The sequence below is a fragment of the Anas platyrhynchos genome, chromosome 8, assembly GCF_047663525.1.
Source record: "Anas platyrhynchos isolate ZD024472 breed Pekin duck chromosome 8, IASCAAS_PekinDuck_T2T, whole genome shotgun sequence".
In the NCBI taxonomy this organism is placed as follows: domain Eukaryota; kingdom Metazoa; phylum Chordata; class Aves; order Anseriformes; family Anatidae; genus Anas; species Anas platyrhynchos.
This window is the reverse complement of record NC_092594.1, coordinates 14,792,892-14,817,318: the sequence shown is the minus strand read 5'-3', so window position 1 is coordinate 14,817,318 and position 24,427 is coordinate 14,792,892. Positions and strand designations below refer to the sequence as shown.

The 24,427-nt window shown below is 35.0% G+C and overlaps 1 protein-coding gene and 1 long non-coding RNA gene across 13 annotated transcripts in view; one reads left to right on the top strand and one right to left on the bottom strand.

Moving 5' to 3' along the window:
• Positions 1 to 24,427, bottom strand: part of KCNT2 (potassium sodium-activated channel subfamily T member 2) — a 151,793-nt gene that overhangs the window by 64,810 nt on the left and 62,556 nt on the right. For all 12 annotated transcript variants that reach the window (XR_011810866.1, XM_072041507.1, XM_072041508.1 and 9 more), the window contains 4 exons: positions 11,113 to 11,293; positions 8,075 to 8,239; positions 6,390 to 6,526; positions 1,896 to 1,959 (listed from right to left, as the gene is read on the bottom strand). Coding sequence is in view for 11 of the 12 variants with exons in the window: in XM_072041507.1 (XP_071897608.1) it covers positions 1,896 to 1,959; positions 6,390 to 6,526; positions 8,075 to 8,239; positions 11,113 to 11,293 (547 nt within the window). In the remaining variant the exon portion in view is untranslated. The remainder of the gene's footprint in view (positions 1 to 1,895; positions 1,960 to 6,389; positions 6,527 to 8,074; positions 8,240 to 11,112; positions 11,294 to 24,427) is intronic.
• LOC110353704 (uncharacterized) overlaps positions 1 to 24,427 on the top strand; it is a 526,570-nt gene that overhangs the window by 441,179 nt on the left and 60,964 nt on the right. The gene's annotated exons all lie outside the window — the stretch shown is intronic.

The following is a 24,427-nucleotide window of genomic DNA, read 5'->3' as shown; positions in this document are numbered from 1 at the left end:
CAGTGATCAAAAATTACCTGTTATACTGATGCTGATAAATATAGAGGTGATATTTAAGTTCATGTGTTAAAAGCTTCAAGTTTTAAAGAGGATGTAGTGGGAATTTACATCATCATAACTCAAACTAAGACTGATTTAATACAGTTTTGAATAGTATTGTTATTTTTTTTTCTTACTCCACACTTAGGTTAGCAGTATAGTAGTATCACTCCATTTGATTAAAGATGCGAAGAAAAGGTGCGACCTTGAAATCAGCAATCTCCAAATTTTCAGAAAGCACTGGAAAAAAGCTTTTGGCAGTAGAACTCATCTTTCATATACTTATATAACCTATTATTGAGTTATCTACAGGATAATTTAAAAGACACTTTTCCCATCCTTTATTAGGTTAAAATAGCAGATGCACTGTTTCAGGAACCTTAGTTTTCTGAAGCAATTTGATGTAGAAAGCCCATTGAATTCACTTTTAAGAGGTGCATCCTACTGTGTGAAACAGATGTGTGTCTTGCATTCTATAGCAGAAGAGCAGCTTACATCTTGGTCTGAGATGTTGAAATAGCATTTGATAAAATTAAACTTGGCAAAGCTCTCTCCTGCCAGAATAGAGAGAGCTGCTGGTAGGAGACTTTGGAAAGCTGACAAATTCTTGGTCTGACTATTGAAATTCCTACTTCTTTAAGTGAAAAAGGAAACAATTTTTATCAAGTAACTGCTCGTCACCTGTTATTGTACTTCTGAGTTGCTGTTGAAATCCACGGATCAGAAGCAGAATAAACTTTGGCAGTGGAATTTAACTAAGAAAATAGGAAGTAATGAACTGTCACTGGCAACTATGGCAAAATGAGCAGATCCTCTGCTGAGGACTAGCTGGAGAGATAAAGTCTCATTGGCTTTGAAAAATCACACGAGTAACAACAGCTGTTCTGGTAAGGGATCTCCCTGATGCATCTTTTATTTCAACAGCTGTCAAAAGTAGGAGAGGATCCAAGGCACTCCTACAGTTTGTTGGCTTCTTATGCACAGCAGGGTAAAAAAATCAGTTGTAGATTGATTCTGAGATGGACTTAGATGAAATAGCACCAGCTCAGTGACAAACTGTAACCTTGTGTTCTACGTTACTGAAATCCTCAGTACGGCCTAGAGCTGGAACAGTGTAGAAAATAAATTCCATTTCATTTCAAAGTTCTAGGGGGTAGTAAAATATAACAAAATGAAAAACAGAAACAAACTTGTGCCATTTCCTACTTAAAGTATAGATAATTGTATTCCCTGTGAAAAGGAAATCTGAACAACAAAACGGAGTGGGAGGTGAAATCTTGGTTAAAAACTTCAAAATACATTGACCCAAAGAGTCTTACAGCTGAAATTCTTGACTTTCTCCATTCTCCTTTGGAGCCACAGAATAATGACTTCTTTGAATCTTAATGCTCTGGGATTTCAAGGCTCCCAGGTCTGTGACAGAATTGAGAATTGAGCTAATAGGATCCAAGGTTGATAGATAGAAGCTGGAAACCCTGTTGCTTCCAGCTCCAGGGACCCCTAGTAGCAGGCTTTGTTATGGAACCTTCAGCAGTTAAAGCTGTGCGATCTCTAGCAAATTGCAAGATATGTTGCTTTTCTATAAACAGTTTTGAACCTGATATATCTGCTAGGAACGATTTTGATGAATTGATTTTTTCCAGCAAATGTTTTTAATTGAAAAGATTCTAGCTCATTCAAATAGAAGCGTTTATGGAAGTTTTAGTAGGTTTATGACTTGAAGTTAATCCCCCTTATGCAAAATCTGTGTGTTTAATCTCTTCACAGAACAAACCTCAGTTCCTGAGAGGGTATAAGGCACAATAACAGCATAAACAGCATGCACACTCATTCTTGGTTATTTCTTCAGAACTTACAGCTGCTGTCCGGTCCACCTCACAGCGGCTACTCAGAATGAAACAAGCTTCAGCATCATCCATTCTAGAAGAAGGGGGGAGAAAACCCTGTTATATACCAAAAAAAAAACACCTGTTGACTTGTGTTTCACAGTTTATAGTCTTGTGTGCTTATAGATACAGAATACAGAGAAAGTTTAGTCTAACTCGTGTACTACATCACAGTACTATCACTACTTCTTGACTATGTTCTAGGAAACTTTATTTCCCCAGTGCCAGTAGAAGCTGTGCCAACATAAAAAAAAAAAAAAACAAAAACAAACAAACAAAAAAAACAACAAGGTGGTCTCAAACACATTTTCTTTGCAAAATAAGTATTTATCTGCCATGAGTATAAAAATGAATAAATAGCACCGATTCATATACTGTGTAAGTGTACATTATGTACACGTTATTATTGATAAGAAGAAGTGAGAGGGGGCTTATGATATAGAATTGTCTTCCATAGCACTTGCAAAGAATATGGGTAGATGTGGTAGAATAATGTGTTAGGAATAAATAACATCTCTGTGTATGTATGCAATAAATCAACTGTTTTCAGTCCGTGGCCTCTTTGAAAACTTTTAATGCTTAATTGTTCTCTATAGGTTACAGGTCACGTAGTAAAAAGGGATGGTGGAAGTGGGGAGGAAAAACTCTCTGACTGAAAGTCTCATGAAAGCTTGCTTTTTGACTCTTGCCTCAGATCTTACTGTCATCCTCCAGTGAGTCCTACTTCACCTGCTGGTGCAGGGAAGCAAAGAAATGGGGACTTGGCTGACCTGCTTGTGAAGACAGGACTTTATGGGCAAAGAAAAACAGCATGACAGGAATGGTCCTGGAAAGGGGAAAGTGAGACATAAGCTGGAGAAAGGGGAAAGTGAGACATAAGCTGGAGAAAATTATCTGCTTATTACAGCAACTCTGGAATGGGACCTGAGATTCCGAAATCTTTGATTTCTCTGCTGCTAGAAAATGGAAGTGGTGGTTGCTAGCAATAGTTTAGGTCATTGGGACCCTAGGCTTAGACTGAGAGCCTATTCTATTAGGTGCTGTGTACACACAGAACAAAAAGACAATTATCATGAGAGGAAGTCATCTCACTAGATATCAGAGCAGAGAACAGATTGAAGAGATGATGCAATACTAGCATTACTTTGTAGATGTTTCTGAGTAATTCATCCCAGACTGAAGGGAGAACACAGGTGAAATCACAGTGGGATTTGTATGCTAACCTATTGTTTGTGTGAAAGAGAATAGTATTATAGGCTTATCAGAGAGTTTCTTCTCTGTAAGGACCAGGAGTGGCAGGCTAAATGAGAATAAGGGGTCACTTTTTGATGTGAAAAGAAACGTAAGCCAGGGAAGAACTGCAATGAAAGGTAACACAATGGACTATATAAATAATATTTCCAGAGTGTTCTGAAACAAGTATTTAGGGACGTAAGATGATATATATTAAAAACATAAGCATAGTTTCAGTGAGATTAAAGTGAGAGCTTCTATGAGAAAACACTTGAAACGTGCAGTTTCAGTCTACTTAGGGTGCTTTACAAGATGATCCCAAACTTATGACCAACAATAGCATACTGGTTTTATTTGGGCAGAAAAAAAAAAATAGGATGTATTTTCCTGGAACTAAAATAAAGTTGATGAATAGATATCTGTAATGAGAAGCCAGATAGATTGGGCAACCTCATAATTTCTGGCTACAGAAATGGTGATTAAATACATGGTTTGTGTGAGGTCATTCAGAGAAAGTACAAAGAGAAGGATAAGGTTAGGTCATTGTAGGTTCCCCATAAGCAGTAAACAACAGGAAAACAAGGGAAGCTTCAGAAGATTGAAGTATTTCAAATGGAAAAAACATTGCAACAAAGGCAAATCCATATATCTAAAATAGTAAGGTCAAGTGCAGTTGATGTGGAGAAGTGAGGACAGGAGGCTGATTCTAATCACTGATTTAGAAGAAATCATGGGAGCTGTATGAGTTGTTTCAGTGAAGCATGAGAACATAAATAGGAAGGTATGGTCTTAAACAAACTGTAAGAAAGAAAATTCAGTAAAATGAGTGATGAAACACGTTTTGATGAGAGATGATGAGGGACCAACAGCATGTATAGAAGATTTTATAAGAAAATTAAACTTCAATGATTGTATCCACCATTTTCTCCAATGTTTTTTGAAGTTTCTTGAATCACTTCAGCTACATATTGCAAGGGTAACAACCCCTTTGATATTAACGTTCTGTGGATATCATGAATTTTGACAACAGAATCACTAATAACAACTATGTTAAACACAGTAATACCCTAATGAGAGAAACATTTTAATAATGTTCTAACAGTTGGAAAAGCTTTGTCTTTTACACCATATTTGTATGTCAGAAAATCTGGATCTGTGAAAAACAATTCTTCCACTGCTTGAGGATGACAGAATTTAAAAGCGCTTTATATATTGAAGATAAATTTGTGGGAGGAAAAAAGTATAAAGTAAAAAAATGACTGGATATGAAGAGGATTAAGATTTGTACAGGGTTCACTGAAGTGGATAAGTGTAAGGAGAGAAAAAAAAATGTTTTTCATGACAGAGACTGGGAGAAAGCTCTAGGGGAAGGAAATCAAGCACAGTCTAGTAATAGCATGAAGAATGAGAGCTGTTTAATCAGTTACTGTGCTATTTCAAATGCTGAAGTAGATACAAAAGTTCTAGTTGTTCTGATGAACAATATAAGTAGCAGTATGATACCACAGGATAGAATTTGTTTTTTCTTGTTAATGCTAGGCATGTGAACACTGTTCAGAGAACACCAAAAAAATCCAAAATGGAACTCTCAAAGATAGGAAGCAAGAACAAATATCATTTTTTTGTAAAGTCAGATTGTGTACTAAGGCTTAGAAAGAAAAATACAGTCCTTAGTTAACAATTTACTAATTATTTAGTCTTCTAACTTTTGGTATTCCTTTCCTTTTTTGGTGAGACCTTTATCACCAATATTTTGGCATTGCATTTCATGTATAATGTATGTATAAATTTTGACAAAAAACAAAAACACTTCTTGATTTTGTTGTTGTTGTTAACCATTACTGTATTAGAAGTTGTTTACTATGTCCCTTGCTATCTTCTCAGTACATTATGTTCTCATTAAAAAGAAATATAGCAAACATCTTAGGTACTGGGTTATAGTTCATATTAAATGTTCTATTAAATTCCTACTATGCTTCTTCCCTCAGGAGAGGTTTAAAATTATTCTATGACAGGTACATTCAATTACATGTTCTGCAGAAAAAAGCACAGTTGACTACCTCCAGGTTATTATAAGTGAAATTCATGATTATCTTTAGGGAACAGTCTAATTTTTCCTTTCTCAATGTGTAGAACAAATGCCAGCCAAATCCCCATATGAATTCCTCCTTAACATCAGCAACAAAGTGAAAAACAAGGAACCACTCCTTAAAAAAAGTTTGCAATCCTGAAAATAAGCTTTGCAGTATTTTCAAATTTTAAACAGATAAGAAAGTAGCTATTTTTTTTTAGTAGCAGATATTTGAAAAGACACCACTGCTTACAAGATTTCTCGCAGTTTAGATTCTTGGGAATAATTTTTTAAAAGGCTGAGTGACACAAGTACGGAGTTACTGGCTTAATTTTAAATATCTGTATTAGTTGATTAATTTAAGTGATGACAGGTAAGTTCTTATAAAGAGAAGTGCAGGTAAGTTAAATCAGTTATTTGCAAAGTATCACCTTTCTCGGAGAGTTTGAAGAGACAGTCCTCCTACGTGAATTCCACTGTGAATTCCTTCCCACCTTTTAATGATTGAGCAATGGTAGGTGGGTTTTTTTGTTTGTTTTATTTATTTTTTTCTTTTTTGAGAAATGGTGTTTGACTGATGTGTTTTGAGTAACGTCATTCAATAAGAACTGGCAGAAGGCTTTTTTTAGAAGTCGTATAAGTGTGAGGTAAGTGGAAGGTCCTGAAGGAAGAGTATCTGGAGGTATAGTAGAGTCGTCGCTTTTATTACCAGGCTGAACTTAGTAAGAAAACAAGACTGTTCAAAGGGTCATGATAATTTTTCACTCCCCCCCAACCCCTTTTAATCAGTCAGGAGAGCTACTGTTATCTTTATTATCTGAGCACAAAAAACAGAAACAAATTCTAGCATTATTGGAAGTTTGGGAATTTTCTATACTGCTTTTTCAGAAGACATTAAAACAGGCACTCTCTATCAATACCTTCAGAAACTGAGAAAGAAAAAACAGTGAAGAAAAAATTGGTGAAATGAAAGCTTACAAATGTATGTTCCTTTAAAATTTTCAGATATTAGGAAAAACAAATTACATCAAAGATCCCTGCTTTCTAAATACCCGTGCTTTCTTTCTAGTACAGCAGCTTTTGTTGTCCGTCAAGCTTATTTATGAAACAGTATGTGTAAAACAAAAATGAAAAACAAATATTTGTCAATATTTGCCTACTTAGCTCTCAACAGGTCTTGATCTTTCAGTGCTGAGCCTTGCAGATAGATAACTCTCTGAGACCACATTGGGATTTGTAACACCCTTCGGACCTGAGCATCCATCTCAGTAGGACACAAAATGACGACATAATAGTCCTGCAAAAAACATAATGGGGAATAATCACATTATTATTTGATGTTACCATTTGTTGTTGCAGATGAGTCAATAGAGAGTCAGTGTCAAAAACTTGTGTTAATTCTCAAATTTAAAATGGCTGGACAGTTGTTCACTGCTCGTGAAGAACTTAAAAAGTGGCCACTCGAGTCCAGTTAGAAACATTTTTTTGTTTCTGTACAAGTGTTATTTTTTTAGATACAGTTCACTTTTCTGTAATTCTAGCTGGAAAATGTAAGAAGCTTTCCGCAATCAAAACAGAATTATTTTATCCAGCTCTATTAGTCCCTGAAATCTTTTCCTCCACACTAATGGGCTGATCCAAACTTTGTTTTCTGTTCTACATTTCTTCCTGTTCTGTTCTACAGACAAATTCCTATCAAAAAAAGTAAGGTTGCGCAGAGGCATATAAGTGTGTAGTTATGCAAGGAGAGAGAGAAGGAATATAAGGAGGGGAGAGACTGAGAGCTTAGGACTGGCTCGATGTAGAAGTCTTCCTTATCAGACACAGACTTTTGCTGGAAGCTTACTTCCAGCATCATCTGTATCTTACAGCTTCCTACTTCAAATATGAAAAGAATGCATATAAGCTGTTTCAGGCTATAGAAGTAGTATTAGGATTTTTCTTACTTTGTCTCTAGTGTATCACAGACTCATTATTAAGATTAGTTAAGTAAATTTTTGATTTCAGTTTGCGTATACATCTGTGAAAAACTGGATTTCTCTATACATTTGCTTATGCTTCTTATTAGGTAATTAATTTGGGGAATAATCTGCATTTGGGATTTGTCATACTGCTGCTTGACTATTTGAAGAACTGTATTTTGTGGGGGTTTTGCATTACTTAATGTATCACAGTTAACATAGTAATAGACATTGTCAGAGAAATATTTGTAAAAGAAATTGTCTATAGTAAAGCTAATAATGAATCCAAACTGCTACCTCATATATGCTTTTATGTGATCAGTACAACTTTTATGACATCTGTTTGCATTAACTAGGGAATAGTTGTAAACCAAGAAAAATCTCACATGTAATCTTACAAGGTCTTTGTCCTTTAAAGTCCATGTAATTTTTTCTTAATTTCAACATTACCAAAAGGATCTAATCTTCTTAACATTGATGAAAAACAAAGCAAAATGACAAAACAAAAATATTCTTTGGCTTGTGAGGAGTTTTGGATACAGTCCCAAAACAAGAGGAAAAAAAGAATTTGAACATTTTTCATTTCTTGTCTACTTTAAATAGAATAAAAGGAAGTTGCATGGAAATATCTGTTTCTGAAAGGACTAGCGTAATTCAACAAGACAGTAATTCTATCTATTTAATCCCTTTAGCTCAATTCAAAATGATTGTCTCCATACTGTATCTCAGCTTCTTACTGCAATTAGAGATTCCCAATTCAGTCAACTATTCCCAAATCCAGTTTTTCAAATTAAAGGCCATTCCAGAACACTGTCTCCCGAAATCAGTGTTTTGAGTTTTGTTGTTTTTTGGTTTTTGTTTTTTGTTTTTTTCACTCTAAATACCTGCAGTCTGGGGTGAGCATAGAATTCGTTTAAGAAATCCATAAGTAAATCAATCTTCAGGGAGCTGACACACAGCACAACATGTTTTTCCGTCTGAGCTCTGTGTCGACTGTAGTTGCCACCAGACTTTTGTCTTTCCATCCACAAGTATGCCAGCTGTTCAAACTGCAATAGATGCCATGTGTCGGTGAAATATAGACAAGCAGCTGTGCAGTAAAACTGTATCATGACTTAGCTACATTGGGTTGTTTAGCTCATACCTTTATTAAAAGATGTCCTTAGCTCCCAATGCATTTTTCTTTGTAAAAAAAAAAAGTTCTTTAATAAGTAGATTAGATCAATAAAAAAACATGGCAACACAGCCAGTCTCTATCACACAAATAGCAGGATAAGTCCATTAAAATATCATGTGATACTCAGTCACAAAAATTTGGAAAAGAATGAAGACGGTACCTTATTTACTTTATTTATTTCACACCTCTGATCTGTTTTTCCAGTGCCCTGTTACCTAAATGCTTCTCTCAAATGAAAGGTTAAATTTTCATACATGTAGGTCACTATAAGTATAAATGTTCAGATAGAAGCACCATTTTTCTTTGGACAATGACTCTCTTCAGAGATTTTATAATATTCAGGAGGTGACAATATTGTATATTCCTATCAAATCTATACTCAACTATCTGTTTTATACATATAGGTACCAATTAAAATAATTGAAACTGTTAATACAGCAATTTTGCATTTGCCAGCTGCTGAATGATAGATGCATTCAGCTAACAGTGTATGCAGGCTAACAGTAATACCTGTTTTGTACTCTTGCAAAGGGAAGCCTAGTGCACAATAGGCTAGGAAATATGAATTAGTTATTAAGTATATAAAATGTTGCTCCTCTAGTCTGAACCTGTTAGACTAAAGATAATATTGTAATGATCTGTGCCACTACTAAAACACACAAATGTCATCTCAAAGGTTCTTGTAGTAAGTAATATGCATTTAATCCTGAGCTTCATTTAACTGTTTTTGGTAACTACTCTTTTTCTCACTCCATTCAACTGATGGAGAAACTGAATTGTGAATAATAATTGTATTTATATCATAGCAGGACAAAAGCTCAAGAGATCAGAGGATTATAGTAAATGGGATTAGATCGGGCTGGTGGCCAGTCACTAGCGGGGTACACCAGGGCTCCATTTTGGGGTGACAGTTGTCTTCAATGTTTTTATGAATAATCTGTACAAAGGACTTGAATGCATACTAAGTTTGCAAATGATACTTAATTAGGAGGAGCTGTTAGGAGGAGGCCTCAAGGGCAGGGAGGCCTTGCAAAAAGATCTTGATGGACGAGAGTGCTAGGCACTCTAGTGAATGTATGTGTATGTGTGTGAAATTTAACAAGAATGAATATTTGTGTATGAAATTTAACAAGAGCAAGTGCTGGATTCTACACCTGGGACAGCAACCCTGGATATATATACAGACTGAGGAACAAGCAGCTGGAGGGCAGCTCAGTGGAGAAGGGTCTGGGGCTTCTGGTTAATTGCAAGGTCAACAGTGCGCCCTGGCAGCCAAAAGGGCCACCCATCTCCTGAGGAGCATCAAGCACTGCATTGCTAGCCAGTCAAGGAAAGTGATTGTCCCACTCTACTCTGCAGCCTTACCTCGAGTACTGTATGCAGTTTGGGGCACCACAGTATAAGGACATAAAAAATATTAGAGTGTCCAAAGGAGGGCAACAAAGATGGTGAAGGATCTAGATGGGAGGATGTATGAGGTGTGGCTGTGGTCACTTGGTTTGTTCAACCTGGAGAAGAGGAGACTGAGGGGAGACCTCATGGTGGCCTGCAGTTTTGCTCAGGAGGGATGCGATATACACGATGCTTAAGTGTACATTAGAAGTAGTTCAAACATGAAATTTCTATTTCTGAGGAAGTTCCAAATTTCTTAAAGCATATTTTAGTCTCAAAAAGAATATGTATTTTACTAAATTGCCACTGAGTGGGAATATAATTGTATTAGTGCATATGTTTGTGTATGTTTGTATATTTAGCTATAATTGAAATGTTCAAATTTTTTCAAGGAAATTAATGCTGACAGCTCAAGCTTCAAGCCTTCCAGGGACTCTATGGTGTTTGCTCACAGTAAGCTTTAGTTCACCATCAGAAAAGCAGAGTCTGGAAACCATAGCTGTGTGAGAAACTGCAGCTTCAAGGTCTATCAGGCCTACTCCAAGATTTGATAAGCATGAATGGTGTCTCCTCACACTTCCCTTTTGTGTCCTGGAGGTCTAGGTCATCACCAGATGTCAGACCATTAACATCATGACAGTGCTGCCTTATAGTCTGAGGGTGTCTGACATCAAGCATTTGCTAATGAGCTGACAAATGTTCAGTAAATGTAATGAAACTGATTGATTCATTGAAATACTTGGATCAATCAACCTTTTCTTGTGGAAACGGGTTAGAAGGCCTAAGCCTATACAGGCATCAAAATTTTCTAAACGTGCATTTGACTCTGTGTATACTGACATACACAGATATGAAGAAAATTTGCTTAAGTTGCAGATTTGATGAGTTGGTTTTTTTAAGTTAGCGCTGAGCTGTAAGAGTAAGAGAGGAAGTGGAGAGAAGCAAGATTAGAAATAGGGAAAGCCTGCAGAGGAAATGTTATACTCATAAAGAAAGTGCTGGCTATTGTTTTTTGGGGTTTTTTTTTGGTTGGTTGGTTGGTTTTGTTTGGTTGTTTTTTGTTTGTTTTGTGTTGCTTTTTTAAATTGCTCCATTAATAACCCATATCTCAGGATGAAGAGAAGGGCTATGTGGTACTTGATGTCTTTTGCCAGCAGTTGAAAACTGGCTTTAGTGTTCCGTATTTCATTATAAATCTAAACTATATGAGGACAAACAGTGGCAAAAGTATAAATAGAATAGAAGATATAGAAGATAGTAATTTTCTGATATTTTATATGCAATAATAACAGTATTTTTTCAGTTGTTTTGTTTTAAAAACAATTCGAAAGAGAAGAAAAAATCCACATTTACCTGTATGGGCAACACCACAAGAGCAACACAGATCATAATGACAACAAGCAGCTTTGAAGGCCATATCTTGGGTGTAACATCCCCAAAGCCCACAGTGGAAAATGTCACTATGCAGAAATAAAGGGAGTCAAAGAGAGTCAACCTGTTTCCTGCTCGTTCCAGATGCTGAATTCCACAAATACTATGTAGAAAAGAATGAATAAAGACACGAAAAATAAAATGCACTTAGGTTCAGTTCAAATTTGATGGTTATGTTATATATGCAGAAAATTATTTATTTTAGAGTGGATACATTGCTCAGCAAAGACATTTTTTTCAAAAAGAGGAAAAATGAGTATCAAACCACAAGTTTGTTATTTGTATAATTTTTACATCATTTATTATAAAAGAATATCATTTTTTCAATATTTTGATATGATAGAACTTTGTTGCTAGGTTTTGCTTAGTGGCTGTTGTGAGGGAGAGGTGGTGTATAGAACATCACGGATTGATGCAATTCCTTTCTAAACCAGAACAAAACAGATGGTATATAGTTGCCACCATTCAGAATTTTTTAAAAAGCATCTTTTAACATTTTCAGGGAGCGTTTGCTGGTATGGCCAAGAAAATGTACATAATACTTTCTTTAAATCACTTTGTATGGTAAGAGCTACTAGAATGAACTTGTTATGAGAGTACATGTTGCATACTAGAAAGATAATGTTGGTATAAATGAGTACCAACTGTCTAGAATAAATTGAATGTAGGAATTGGAGGCTATCCAATTGTCAGAGGAATAAGTGTCCAGGGCCAAACTTCAGGTAGAAGGTGCCAACTGTTATGAAGTTCCTGCTTGCTACAAGTACAGAATAGAAATATATGGTTTGGTTGTTTTTAATAGCAGGGCAAATAATGTTCATTCCTTCCTGTCACACATTTCTATGAACAAGTCAGTGTGCTCCACGTGTTACTTGGTAATTATTTCTCTTGTAATCAGAATGATTTGTGTAAGTTAATGCTCTTTTGGTTTTTAGAAGTAGTGGCAGAATCTATTTAGAGGTCCTATTGCTGTTTTGTATTTTGCATGCTTTAAAAATACTTCAGTTTGAAAAACTATACCATGATGAAGAGCTTTCCAAGCTTAAAATATGATCTTTGTTAAGACAGTAGAATCATGTAAACAAACTCAGTTATTAAACTATATTCACCTATAAGAAGAAAACTGATCTGTGAAACACTCTGAATAGTGTTGTGTTTTTTTATCATTGGAGTTAGCTGAATGATTTCCTCTTGGAGAATTTGAGAAGTAATTGGTAAATAATACCGTATTCCTTGGTAATTATTATTCTAGAATGTACCAAAGATTATTTCTTCAAATACCATATCCAGATGGTAATAGTCACTCGTTAATATCTGCCATGGTAAAATTTTTGCATCACCAGGGAGAGCCTGTGTTTATAACAGCTTTAGCAGTTGTTCTTCTGTTCTCCATTCTGTTCTCCAAAAATAATTTAGCAGTGGGCAGTGGCATTTCCAGAACATATGGATCAAATTCCCAGTTTCCTTTTCACAGTTCTAGCATTTGTAGTTTTCACACTTCTCAAAATGTTCTAAAAAGGGTGTTGTGTTTTTTTTTTTTTCTGTTTGCATAAGTTCCATCCTTCAGTCAGAACTGATACTTTTATATTCCTATCCAATTTGTTCCAATTTTTCACTGGTGTTGTAATCTAGATCTTCCATAATTTCACTATGTTCCCAGTTTGCTTTTTGTTTGTTTGTTTCTTTCTTTCTTTCTTTCTTTTCCCTCCTTTCTTAGAAAAAAATGGCAATTATATTTTTGTTCCTGAAAATATTAACAGAGGGACTGTCTGGAAACATGCTAATGAAAAACACTTTATTTTGGTCTCAGGCAAGGAAGTTTTTCAGCTAGCTCCTATTCTAGTCTCAATTTGAAATAATGGAGTACACTGCAGAGGCATCCAAGTACAAAAAATAACCTATTTTAATATCATTATTCACATAACTTTTATATGTAATCTTAAAAACAGATTTGTGGTGGATTTTTTTGTTGTTGTTGCTATTATTCCTGAACACCCTTGTGTGTTTTCTTCTCCTCAGTTGTCTTTTGTGGGTAGATCTCTAAAATACAATCTTGACTTGTGGAATTAAGTCACGATGGCCAGGAAAGTAGCAATTACACATAGTCAATGATATGGCCATAACAGGACTATTATACCATGCCACTGAGAGTGTTAAGTATCTGCAGATACGTTTGCATTGAACTATAATCCTATCATTGTTAGCAATGTATTTTCTCTAATGCTGGTGCCTGTCAAATTGCTTAGTGTTTGCATAATCAAAAGGGTCAATTCTACACTTTGTACCTAACGGAACGGATTAAAATGTATAAAATCTGGTTTTTGTTTGTTTGTTTTTCTTGGTGGTGGTGGTGCTTTTCTTTGTTTTGTTTTGTTTTGTTTTGTTTTTACATTTTAAAGGAGTGTGAGTTGTTTCTTCACTTTTTATTCATTTTGTAAAACCTTGAAAAATCTTTGCTAATTTGCTTATAGGAAAGCTCACAGCTTGATGAAGGGGATATCCTCTTCATTAATATTATTGTTCATGTACTTTCTTTAGCCAACCAACCCAATTATAGTCTGGCTAACCTTCCAGCCTTTTCTAAGTGAAAAGCAAAATGCCTATTGAGCCCATCATTTTATTAGCTGAACTCCTGTATAATCCTCTATATTCATATTCCTTGAAGCTGTCAAAATAATTTTGTGCTTTAGCCAAATTGTTGTGGATTCAAGTTGTCTTTTGCTGAACTCATTGGGCATAAACCAGTGCTTCTTACTTTTAGCTATGAATATTAAAGTCAGTAAGACATGGGAGCTTTACTGAACCAGAAATTAATCTCTTCTTAGAACCTGAAAAAATTATTTTTCTTCAAAATTACTTGCACTTCATCTGCTGTTCTACCACATTATACCTGAGGCCCTAATAACCCTGCAAGCAAAGGAATGATAAATCCAAAAATAGTCTACCAAGTCTTAATTTCACTGGTCATTTTGCTGCTCTGCCTGTTGTTTTTAGCAGACCAAGGGATCACAAAATTGCAGAAAAAGTGACTTTTGAGAGACAGCTTTATGGGAATCTAATTTCCAAATTAAATATTAACCCTTTTACTTCTCACCCAATAATTTTGTACTTTAATCTCACTACCAGTATATCCGAAGAAACATTAGTCTGGGCTACCTTGTTATACTGCACAGGGAGTCTAATGGAAATTTACTGCCTTTCCAATAAGACAAGCCCACATGGATTAGTTACTCCATTCCCCCCAAATTTATTGAGTACTTTTACTATAACCTAATTCTTCATATAAATAATAGCATCAGCATCTTTTTATTTTTCTTTTAAATTGTTAAATGTTGAGCATTATTTTTAAAAGATGCATCAATACTACATGTGCTAAAAGAGCCAGCATATGTTCTTGTTCTGCTTTCTCATATTTCCCAACATAATGCAATATACAATAACTCAGACTTTTTCTTTTTGCTTTTTTGATATTGTATGGTGGCATTTTTATCTCCTTATTCTTGTTTATGTCCTCCGTTCCTTTCATGCCATGACAAAACAATTATCTACTTAGTCATGCCTGGACAGACATAACGATATCAATCAAGAAAGCAACGTTCAGCAAAAGCAATGCTTAAACCAGCTTGTACTTTAAGAGAAAACAAACAACTGTAATAATAAATACACAGAAAACACCTAATAAAAATAGGGTGCCCAATTCTCCACCTTCTATATTGGTTTAAAGTTTTGGTAATTCCAACAAGCAGTCTTCTCATAGTGGATTTAAGCAATCCATAACAACAAATAAAGCTGGTATAATAGAAAGGATATTTTTATTACTAAAAAACAACAACATGGGTCTGCTAAAGTAAAAGCTGTGTCAGCAAATTTACTACAAACTCATGAAGAAAACTTATTTTAAACATATAAATGTAATCTCTGAAGATCAGTCATGTTTTGTTTAGTCAGGTATCATTTGAACTTTTGAGAGTTCAATCTTCATTTTACTGGAATTTTTATTTATTTATTTATTTTAATTCCGGGAATACTTGCTTGCTTAAGTATTTTGTGTGCCAAAACTAACTACAGTTTGTAAATAACCTATCTCCACATGCAGTACAGAAGCTACCTTAAAAAAAATAATAAAAAAAAAATTGAAAGTGGTTACTACCAGGAGCTTACTGTTTTCTCCCCGTCCCTTAGTTGAGTATTTAACTGTCCTGATAAAATAACCAAATGTTAAGATTGAAATGATAATACACTGCTGTGACACAGATATGCAAATTTCTAACTGCTTCATGCTAAAAAGACAGCCCTTCTGTAAGGAAACTCAGATGTTTAAACAGAACAGACAGGATGATGCTGTAGGTTATACCTAGGGATAGTCCAGTTAAATATAAATCTAGTCTTGCCCACTTCCTTTTTTTGAATGTCTGCACTGCTTGGTTTGTTCCTCTTTTACCACAGGACCTTAATGATTCACTCTGCATATCCTAAGTTTTACCTATGCAATCCAATTTGAAATGAACTTTTTTTCTTCAGGGAAAATCTGAGCACAGAAGAGAGGACAGTTCACTCCACAGTGAGAATTCAAAGGGCATTATGACATTAGTCCATACCAAGGAACTAGACAAATGTTTGGGGGCCTGAAATTTTACTTTATTGATTTAGTTTATAAATAGTAGCCTACTGCAGTAACACGTAACAAAATATTCTACAATTGTAAGGGAAAAAAAAAAAAAGAGTTACAATTACCCAACTATTTTATATATAAAAAGAATAAAATTACAATGTTGCTCTTGCAGTGCTGTTAAGCAAGTCACCTGGACAGGTGGAAATCAGAGGAATAAGGAAAATTTGTGCTTTATTTTATTTCAAACCCAGTTCCTATTTTTTTCTGAGCACCTGCTGTTAGAAATAAATACTGCAGTGTAAAATAATCCCTGAGATTAAATCAGGCTGCTATCATGCTGTGGCAGTATGTCACAGAAATGGGCACAGGAATTTGGATAGCAATTTGCAAGTATTTTACATGATTTATTTTTTATATATAATTATTTTAGATTGTTTTGTGTTTTCATTTGTCAGTGGTGCTAAACATATCTAATATTTCTTTATTTCTGCTTTTACAGAAAATTATTAGTTAGAGGTACAGCCTCTTGAGGTCTAAAATAATGCATCAGAGGCTAAAGCCAAAAGTTAGAGATGCTTAGGTGTTTTCAGGATTAGGTGGCATTTAACAGCATTGTTTTCCTTGGACTTTGAGCTTCAACTTGACTAATTACCTCCGTAGTGTTTTAAGTAAGTAGCTAGCTATAAGGAATAGCTAATGAATATGTTGAACGCGCTGGGGATAAATTGTAACATGTTCAGTGAGATCCCGTGGTACAGGCTCAGTGCTTAGATTCTGTAGAAGTTACATCTGAAATAACTTAGAAATATAGTAATTCTGCAGCCCATATGAAGTAAGTGTTCCTATTTAAATTAATAGTTTCTCACATCCAAATGTCTTTAAAGTTTCCACATATCTGAATATGGAATGGTGACATTACAACAAATGACAAATTAAGTTACAATTACTTGATTGATCTGTGCTGCCAATTAATATTTGCATTATTTTAAAGTTTTCCAATGCTACTTTCACAGACTTTTTTTTTTTTTTTTTTTTTTTTTTTTTTTTTTTTTTTTTTTTTTCTGTATGAAAAAGATTGGAATGAACCCTTTGCTGATAGACTATCAACTGTAGTAAATACCTATGGGCAAAATACAGAGCATAATAATGATGACAACAACCATGTTAACTTCCTAGGAAATACATGGCAGGCCCTTGAGATATACGTTGCCACTATAGTGGCTGTAACTATCTGCATTAGAAAGCAAAGATTTGGAAGAGTTCACTCAGGTTGTTAAAAGAAATTTCCTCAATCAAAATCAAACTGTAGCTATTAGAACAGTTCATACTTCAGTCTCTAGAAGGCATTTACTATATTTTAGTACTCTGATAAATGTACTGAAGTTTTGTCTGAAATTGGCAAAAAGTGTTCACTGTGGGCTAAAGATGCTAATATCAAGTTGGCGGTAGTCTAAAGTCCTCGAAATGAAAGCGATGTTAGGATTAATGCTCTATTTGAAGAATGCCCTGCTTTGAACTGAAGGACATAACCTTTCATACTGGAAGTTGTCTCTGTAGGGTATGCTGTACTGTTTAGGGTACTGATGTAGAGACAGATACAGTTTTGTCCTGTACTTTCCTATGCTTTGAAGTTAGGCATTATTGGAAAAGCAGCTCTCAGTGCTGGTAGAATTGCTATACAGAGAATCATTAAAAGCTCAATTTATACTTCACAAAACTTTGTGTTGAATGATGATGTAACTGGAATTACATTAAAGTGACTTTTTAATTTACTATATCATAATTATGGAAATACTGTAGGTTAACTTCTGAATGACAACATATGTCCTCCTAATTTTGATTATCTTCTATGAGACACTACAGAGATTTGCAGTCTGAACCTACAGTCAGAAAAGGCAAAGATGTTGCTGAACACTTTATGCATGATCTAATAATCTAATGCTTTCTAATAGCCTCTGATTCTTCTGTAATGAAGGAGAGGCAAAGAAAAGAACAAGGAATGATCAGAATCTATAGCAAGTAAATGAAGAGAGAAGACAATCAGAAAATACCCTGACCAATAACAAAATCTCTATCCTCCTCAAACCTCCCAAAGCTAAGGTTTTAAGTTGCTGAAAACAAAATGCTTCACTTTTTCCAAGCCCTGTGATGTTTTCTCAGGTCTTTTGTAAAATCTGTTTTGTCTGATTGTTTATTTTCTGAAAAGCAATTTTCCATAAACAGCATTAAAATAGGAAAACAAAATTGACTTGTTTAAAGAGATTTGCAATTTCCAAAACGTTAAAATGACAGAATCTGGTACAATATATCACAGAATCACAGAATTGTAGGGGTTGGAATATCCATATATACACAATATAGTTGTAGGGGTTGGATAAATACATCACATATAATATATTAAATTTAAGAATTAGAACGGAAGTTCCAATTTCCTTCTTTCATTCCATATAATAGGCTTTAAAACTGTAGGAATTACTGACTTCCAAGACACATAAATGATTAATTATATACAAGACAGTAAGAGAAACGAGGGAGAAATGCTGACTGGAAAGAAGATAAATATTGTTATACTGTCTTTAAACTGAGTGAGTCAAGAAATACACATGTTATTCTTAGTTGAACTTTGAGTGCAGTAGAGCATGCTGAAATATATTCTAAGACTGACTGGACACAATACCTCAAATATTTTTGCGGAATATTTTGCAAATATTCCACTTCATCAGACAGCCCAATGTCTTTATACTTTTCCAGAATGTTTTATTTTCAGAGGCAAATATTTTCATATAACACTCTCTATTTTTCCCAAAATCACTGTAGTGAAGAAAAAGACTCAGATAACTTCAATAGTCTTTGAATCAAGCTCTTGGGTTCTGTAGGACTTTGTAAATACAAGTTAAGGTATGGGTGGAGAATTGTCTGTCTTACTCTATACATCAATCCCATGATGTCAGAAATGAATACTGAATTTCTCTTCAGCTGAAAAGGTAACCATTTTCTGTTCCAATTCTATCTCCAGCCAAAATGATCTTGCCTGATGATGTATTATTGCTTATCCATGTCTAATGTAAGTGTTTTCCTTCCTCAAGGAAGTTATATGTAGCTAATGGTACAAAAGCTGAACTTACAAAAATAAACTTCTACTAATACGCCATGTGACTTCCAGAAACTGCAGAACATCTTGTTAAGCAGAATAGGATATTATGAAATGAACAAGTGTATATAAATATTTGCTGAAGTTGAGTGAAAACCTTTTCTACTGCTGCTGCTGCATTATGTGAAGTGGAGCTGCAGTGTAAGAACCCTGGTCATTGGGACTGCTCAAGTAGAGTCCCACTGTGGGCTGCATCAGCTTAGAGTGTTTCCATAAAAAGCTTTGTGCACGCTTCAGTCTGTAAGTCCTGAGAACTATCTGTATTTTTGTATGCTTTCAGTCTGCCCCAGAGCATTGATGGTCAACGAAGTAAACCTTGACATTCCGACCTCAGTGTGTCAGTACTGTTACAGCTAAGAGCCTGCTGGAGCCTGAGGTTTTGTACACAAGGAGTCACTCACTCTTCAGGAAGCAAAAATATGCAAGTCGTACTTTAACCACCAGGAAATCTACAGAATTAGGTAGTATTACAATATCTATCCTTTTTCAGGAAACAAAATTAGGTAATCTACAATACACAGAAATTATATATGTTATGCTGTAAAATTCAAATGCAAACTTCTAATTTAATAAGTGATCTGCACCAGACACGGTATGCTTTGGAAAATCATGCTTAATGTTTCTTCTAATACATTTGAAACACTCCCAAGAGGGTAACAGTCATTATGCAAACCATCCATATTCCCTCTTCCAACAAAATGTTTAAATTAAATTAACAATTGAAGGATTCAATAGCCAAACATAGCAAACTACCTCTAAAACTGCTTGGATATCTGTCTGAATCTGACATTGCTCTGAGGTAACTTGTAGAAAAATATTTTGCATTTCCAAAGCCTGATATTTTACCCCTGTCACCAAAGAAGTTGCTTGATTATGTACTTGACAGATTTGTCATTTTTAATCATGTTAAACTTTTTAAAAATCTGATTTTAATAATCAGATGCATTAAAAATATATATATTCTTGAATCAGAGTAGGTTGGCTAAGAGAAGACAATAGTAATAAAGAAATGGAAACTTGATCTTTTAAAACTCTAAATCAATACTCAGGTTATATCCACTATGAAAGCACTGCTTTTTATCATTTTTAGTATTTGCTTATTTTTAAATGAACTAATCAGTATTTGTTAGATTGCCACCGGAATATGGAAGATCCAGCTTCATATTTATCCTCTGTCTGTGAATTCAAATTCACATCCTCCACTTCTAAGGAAATAGTAAATAGGTCATGAAATAAGCTTGATTGACTCAGACTTTTCTACCAAGGTATTTTCTCTTGCATGGAATCATTAAAAATGCATTATTTGAGAGCAGTGGGGGGGGGGAGGAGGTGTTAATAAAAGTGAGAGGAGGACTACCCAGCCTAGTGGGAGGGCTGGCACCTAGGAATATTCTATGCCCTCTTCCAATAATTGATTTTTTGTTACACAGGTCAATCATAGTAAAGCATGTTTAAACCTTGCTTTCCAGATATTGCACAACAGGTAGGATTATGTTTATGAAAAGTCTGTCTCCATTGCATAGGTAGATTAAATCCAAATAGGCTCTTTTTTATTTCCCCTTTCAGGAGAAGGTAAGGTGGGCTTACACACATTGAAGTTCTAGGGACAGCTATAAATTACAAAAGAAAACAAGCCTGCTCTATGGAAAATATTTATTTATAATATCTATTGATCATTTCTCATTCCTGCTTCTGTATTTCTAACAAATCTCTTTGCTAAGCCACATGAATCAGAGGGCAAAATTATGTTCCAAATGTTGTACTTCATTACTCCTCAGAAAATTTTTAAACATCACACGTGTTATCTTTGGCTCTATATCTTTGTCAGGTGTAGCTGTTAATCTGTGGCAACAGTGTGTCTGAGCTACTCAGGAGCCATGAAGATCAAGCAGGCCATCAAATACACTTCCCACTCTTTGGAATATACTTTCAGAATTACTTGAAATGGTATTTCCACATATAGAATCACAGAATCACCTAGCTTGGATAGCTTCAGAGAATCAAGATTTTGTGGGACGCTTATGTTTTTTCAGACATTACCAGATGGAAAAAGTGTTCAGAATCTATAATTTACATTAACAGACTCTCCTGTTATTCTAGGTTTTTATTGATTTTGAACAATGTTAGTTCCAAGTCAAATATGGCAGGTGCAAAAATGTGGTGTGTGAACTGTAGAAACTGCCTCAACGTTGGGGAGGGAGATGTTCCTAGTCTGCACCATGTACAGCTACTCACCGTGCTCAGTTTTTACTAAATTTTTACTTTCAGAAAAGAGCACAGGGATTCTTACTTACTATGTTCTGGCCTTGTAGATGTCTGCAACCCAGAGAGTTCTATAGCTATGTTCATTGAACCTCTGAGAACATCTTCTGAAAAACTGTGTCAAGCTGTTTTTCAGTCATATCAAGAACCAAATATTTCTTTATTGATGCCTTTTGATTAAACCAGAGTTGTAGCCAATTATCTTGTACAATTGGCAAGCCCTAGGTTAGCTGAAGTCTTATACCGTTTTATGATCTCTCAAAACAATAAAAACCTCCTCAGACTTTTGTGCACTGCGTGTTATTATCTTGCAACTAATAGTTGGACTTATTTTACTAAAAATAGGTTTAGTCACTGACTTGAACAGCTGCAGAGTTCATTATGCTCCAAAACCTCTTCATTAAATGACAAAATTGTTTACAACCCTATCTTTTGCCAGAGTCAAAAATGAAGAAAAATCTATGAACTCGCATGGGATCCTGTAAGGATCTTCTCCTGCTTCTTTCCTCTTTACGATAGTGAAGTAGAGATCTAGTAAGAACAGGCAAAATGATTTTCAAGTTAGACGAATAGAGAAAAAGTTTCTAAACTACTGACAGGAAAAAAATGGCAATGTCCATATTAGGTTAGGCAAAGGCTCCTTTAATTCACTGCCTGTTTCTACTGAGAGCAGTAGCAGATGTTCAATGAAAGAATAATCAAAAACAGCATAGAAGGATTGTCCCAAGAGATACTCCACTTACATTAAAGAACTTGTAATAATAATTCAGTGTGCATACCTTAGTTGTGCTCCACAAGCAGACTTTCTCTTGTGGAGGGAAAACCATTTCTGTCCATTCTAGCCTAAGTATACTTCAGTCTCCTTACAAACACTGTTTTTTTTGTAAATGAGCCTGCAGCTTCTGTCCTTGAAGTATCTTCTCTAATGCTTACATGTATAATGTACTGAACTTGCCTGTGGTAGAAGTGTTTCCAGACCTCACTGAAATGTGTAATATCTTTCAGTACCATTTATTTGGTTTCCTGGAAAATCCCAGATGCCAATATTACTTTATGGCAGCTTATTAGATTTATGCAGTTCCTTGTGCAGATCCTATGGTGGTAAAACACCTTAGCTTCAGTCTGTACTGGCAGTCTGTCCACAACATATCTAATTTACTAAATATCTGATCCAACATAAGCCAGGCCATGAAATTAAATAAATGTTTAGGAAAAGAGTTTATTAAAAAAAAAAAAAAAAAAAAACAGTTTTACAGCCACTCAAGACGGGGTCAGTCTTAGGTGTTCACCCCCTTATAACTGTTACCATGTTACAAAATGGTCCATAAGCTACTGATAAAATGGTTTTATTTATTTTCAGCCTCATAGCATTTCTCTGATGACAAACAATATTCCTTTTATTGTTTAGTATTGGTTTTGGTTTATCTTAGACTACTATCTATTAAACAGGTATATCCAAACTCTATCAAAAGTCAGTTTTACTTCTGGACATGGAATAAACTGAGTTCTCCTTTCCTTATTTATGTTTCACTTATAACTTTTTAATATGGTATTACAGACAATCCTCAATGTCTGTACTAAGCTCATCTTTTTTTCCAGAAACTTTTGTTCATGTCTGTTTTCATTACCAGTTATCTAAAAGGACTGCACAGTATGATAATAATAACAATAATAATATTTTCATGGTGCTACACATGGAGAACTAAGTTTGATATCAGGAAGCTGACTTTTCCTGGTGCAGTAAATCGTCTCTGAGGCCCTCTTGAAACACTATGTACCTTGCAAACTCTATCCTTCTCATTCTAGGTATTGTGAGTCTAGCTTGTAGAGTAATTATTCCAATTCCATATTTCTGGTGTTGCTAGCACTGGTAGAAAATGGGAAATTATGCATGATTATTGGTTTCCATTCTTGTATGGGCTTTATAATTGAAGAAAGACAAACTAGCCAAGGAGTATTATTTACTACAAACAGTTTTTCATGTTTCCCAGGTTTATGGATTATTTTTTCAGGCACCCAAAAGGGATAAAAGCACTTCTTAAGAGAAATGATAGAATATGCATGTGCAGAATATGAATAAACAGAATACCCAGACATGAAGGCTTGAAACTGGTAAGAAATACCTGTTTCCCACGATAGCTGCTTGCTGTACTTTATATAATCTTTCTGGATTATATAAAACAAAGAAGGGAGGTTTGTAGATTCAAAGACAATACAGATGGATGATGGACTGACTTGAACATTTTGAGAAGCCCAAATGAAAGCCCACTATGAAACGCTACAGTTATGTAGGACCACAGAGATCTGTTGTACTCCTTCTATTGTACAGTGTCTATGTTTACAATAATGAGTTCATTCTGCAGATTAATATTTACAGATGGGTGAATGGTCAGATCAATGAAATCCAGTATCCTACAGGACTACTCTGAAACATGTGGCATCACTGTTTAATAACCACAAGTATATTTAATATGGGTAATGATCAATTCCCAACAAGCTACAGTCTCAAAATACACTACTTGATTGTACTCATCATTTAAAGGAAAAACACAGGTGGTATCAGGACGACATCACATAAATGAGGTGGGGAGCTGATGATAGTAACCAGCAAAATAACATGGGATTAATAATCACAATACTTGAAAGATGAGGAAGAAGAGAGAAGATCACTGTGACTACCAGGGGTGACAGCACACTATGTTATATGGTATATATATATTATAGAAGACAGCCTCTTCTATGTTCTGTCTGGCATATTTTTCCTTGACTTCTTAACCCATAGTGAATATTCTTACTACGTGCTCACCCTTACAGTTGGACTGCTAAATATTCAAGACAAAGTATTTTACATTAGCCTTAATGTTGGCTGAATCTTTATGTTCTGCTTTTTTTTTTTTTTTTTTTTTTTAGCTTTAGTTTGAGTGAAGGAGTATAGTTGAAAGATGATCCACATTCATTTTGACATACTTAACTTCAGTGAATCGTAGAATCATAGAATCATAGAACGGTTTAGGTAAGAAGGGATGTTAAAGTTAGGCATTGGAATGGGTTGCACAGGGAGGTGGTGGAGTCACCATCCCTGGGGGTGTTTAAGGAAAGGTTGGACGTGGTACTTGGGGACATGGTTTAGTAGGTAATATTGGTGATAAGGGGATGTTGGACCAGACGATCTTGGAGGTCTTTTCTTACCCTTTCTCTTTTCTATCTCTACA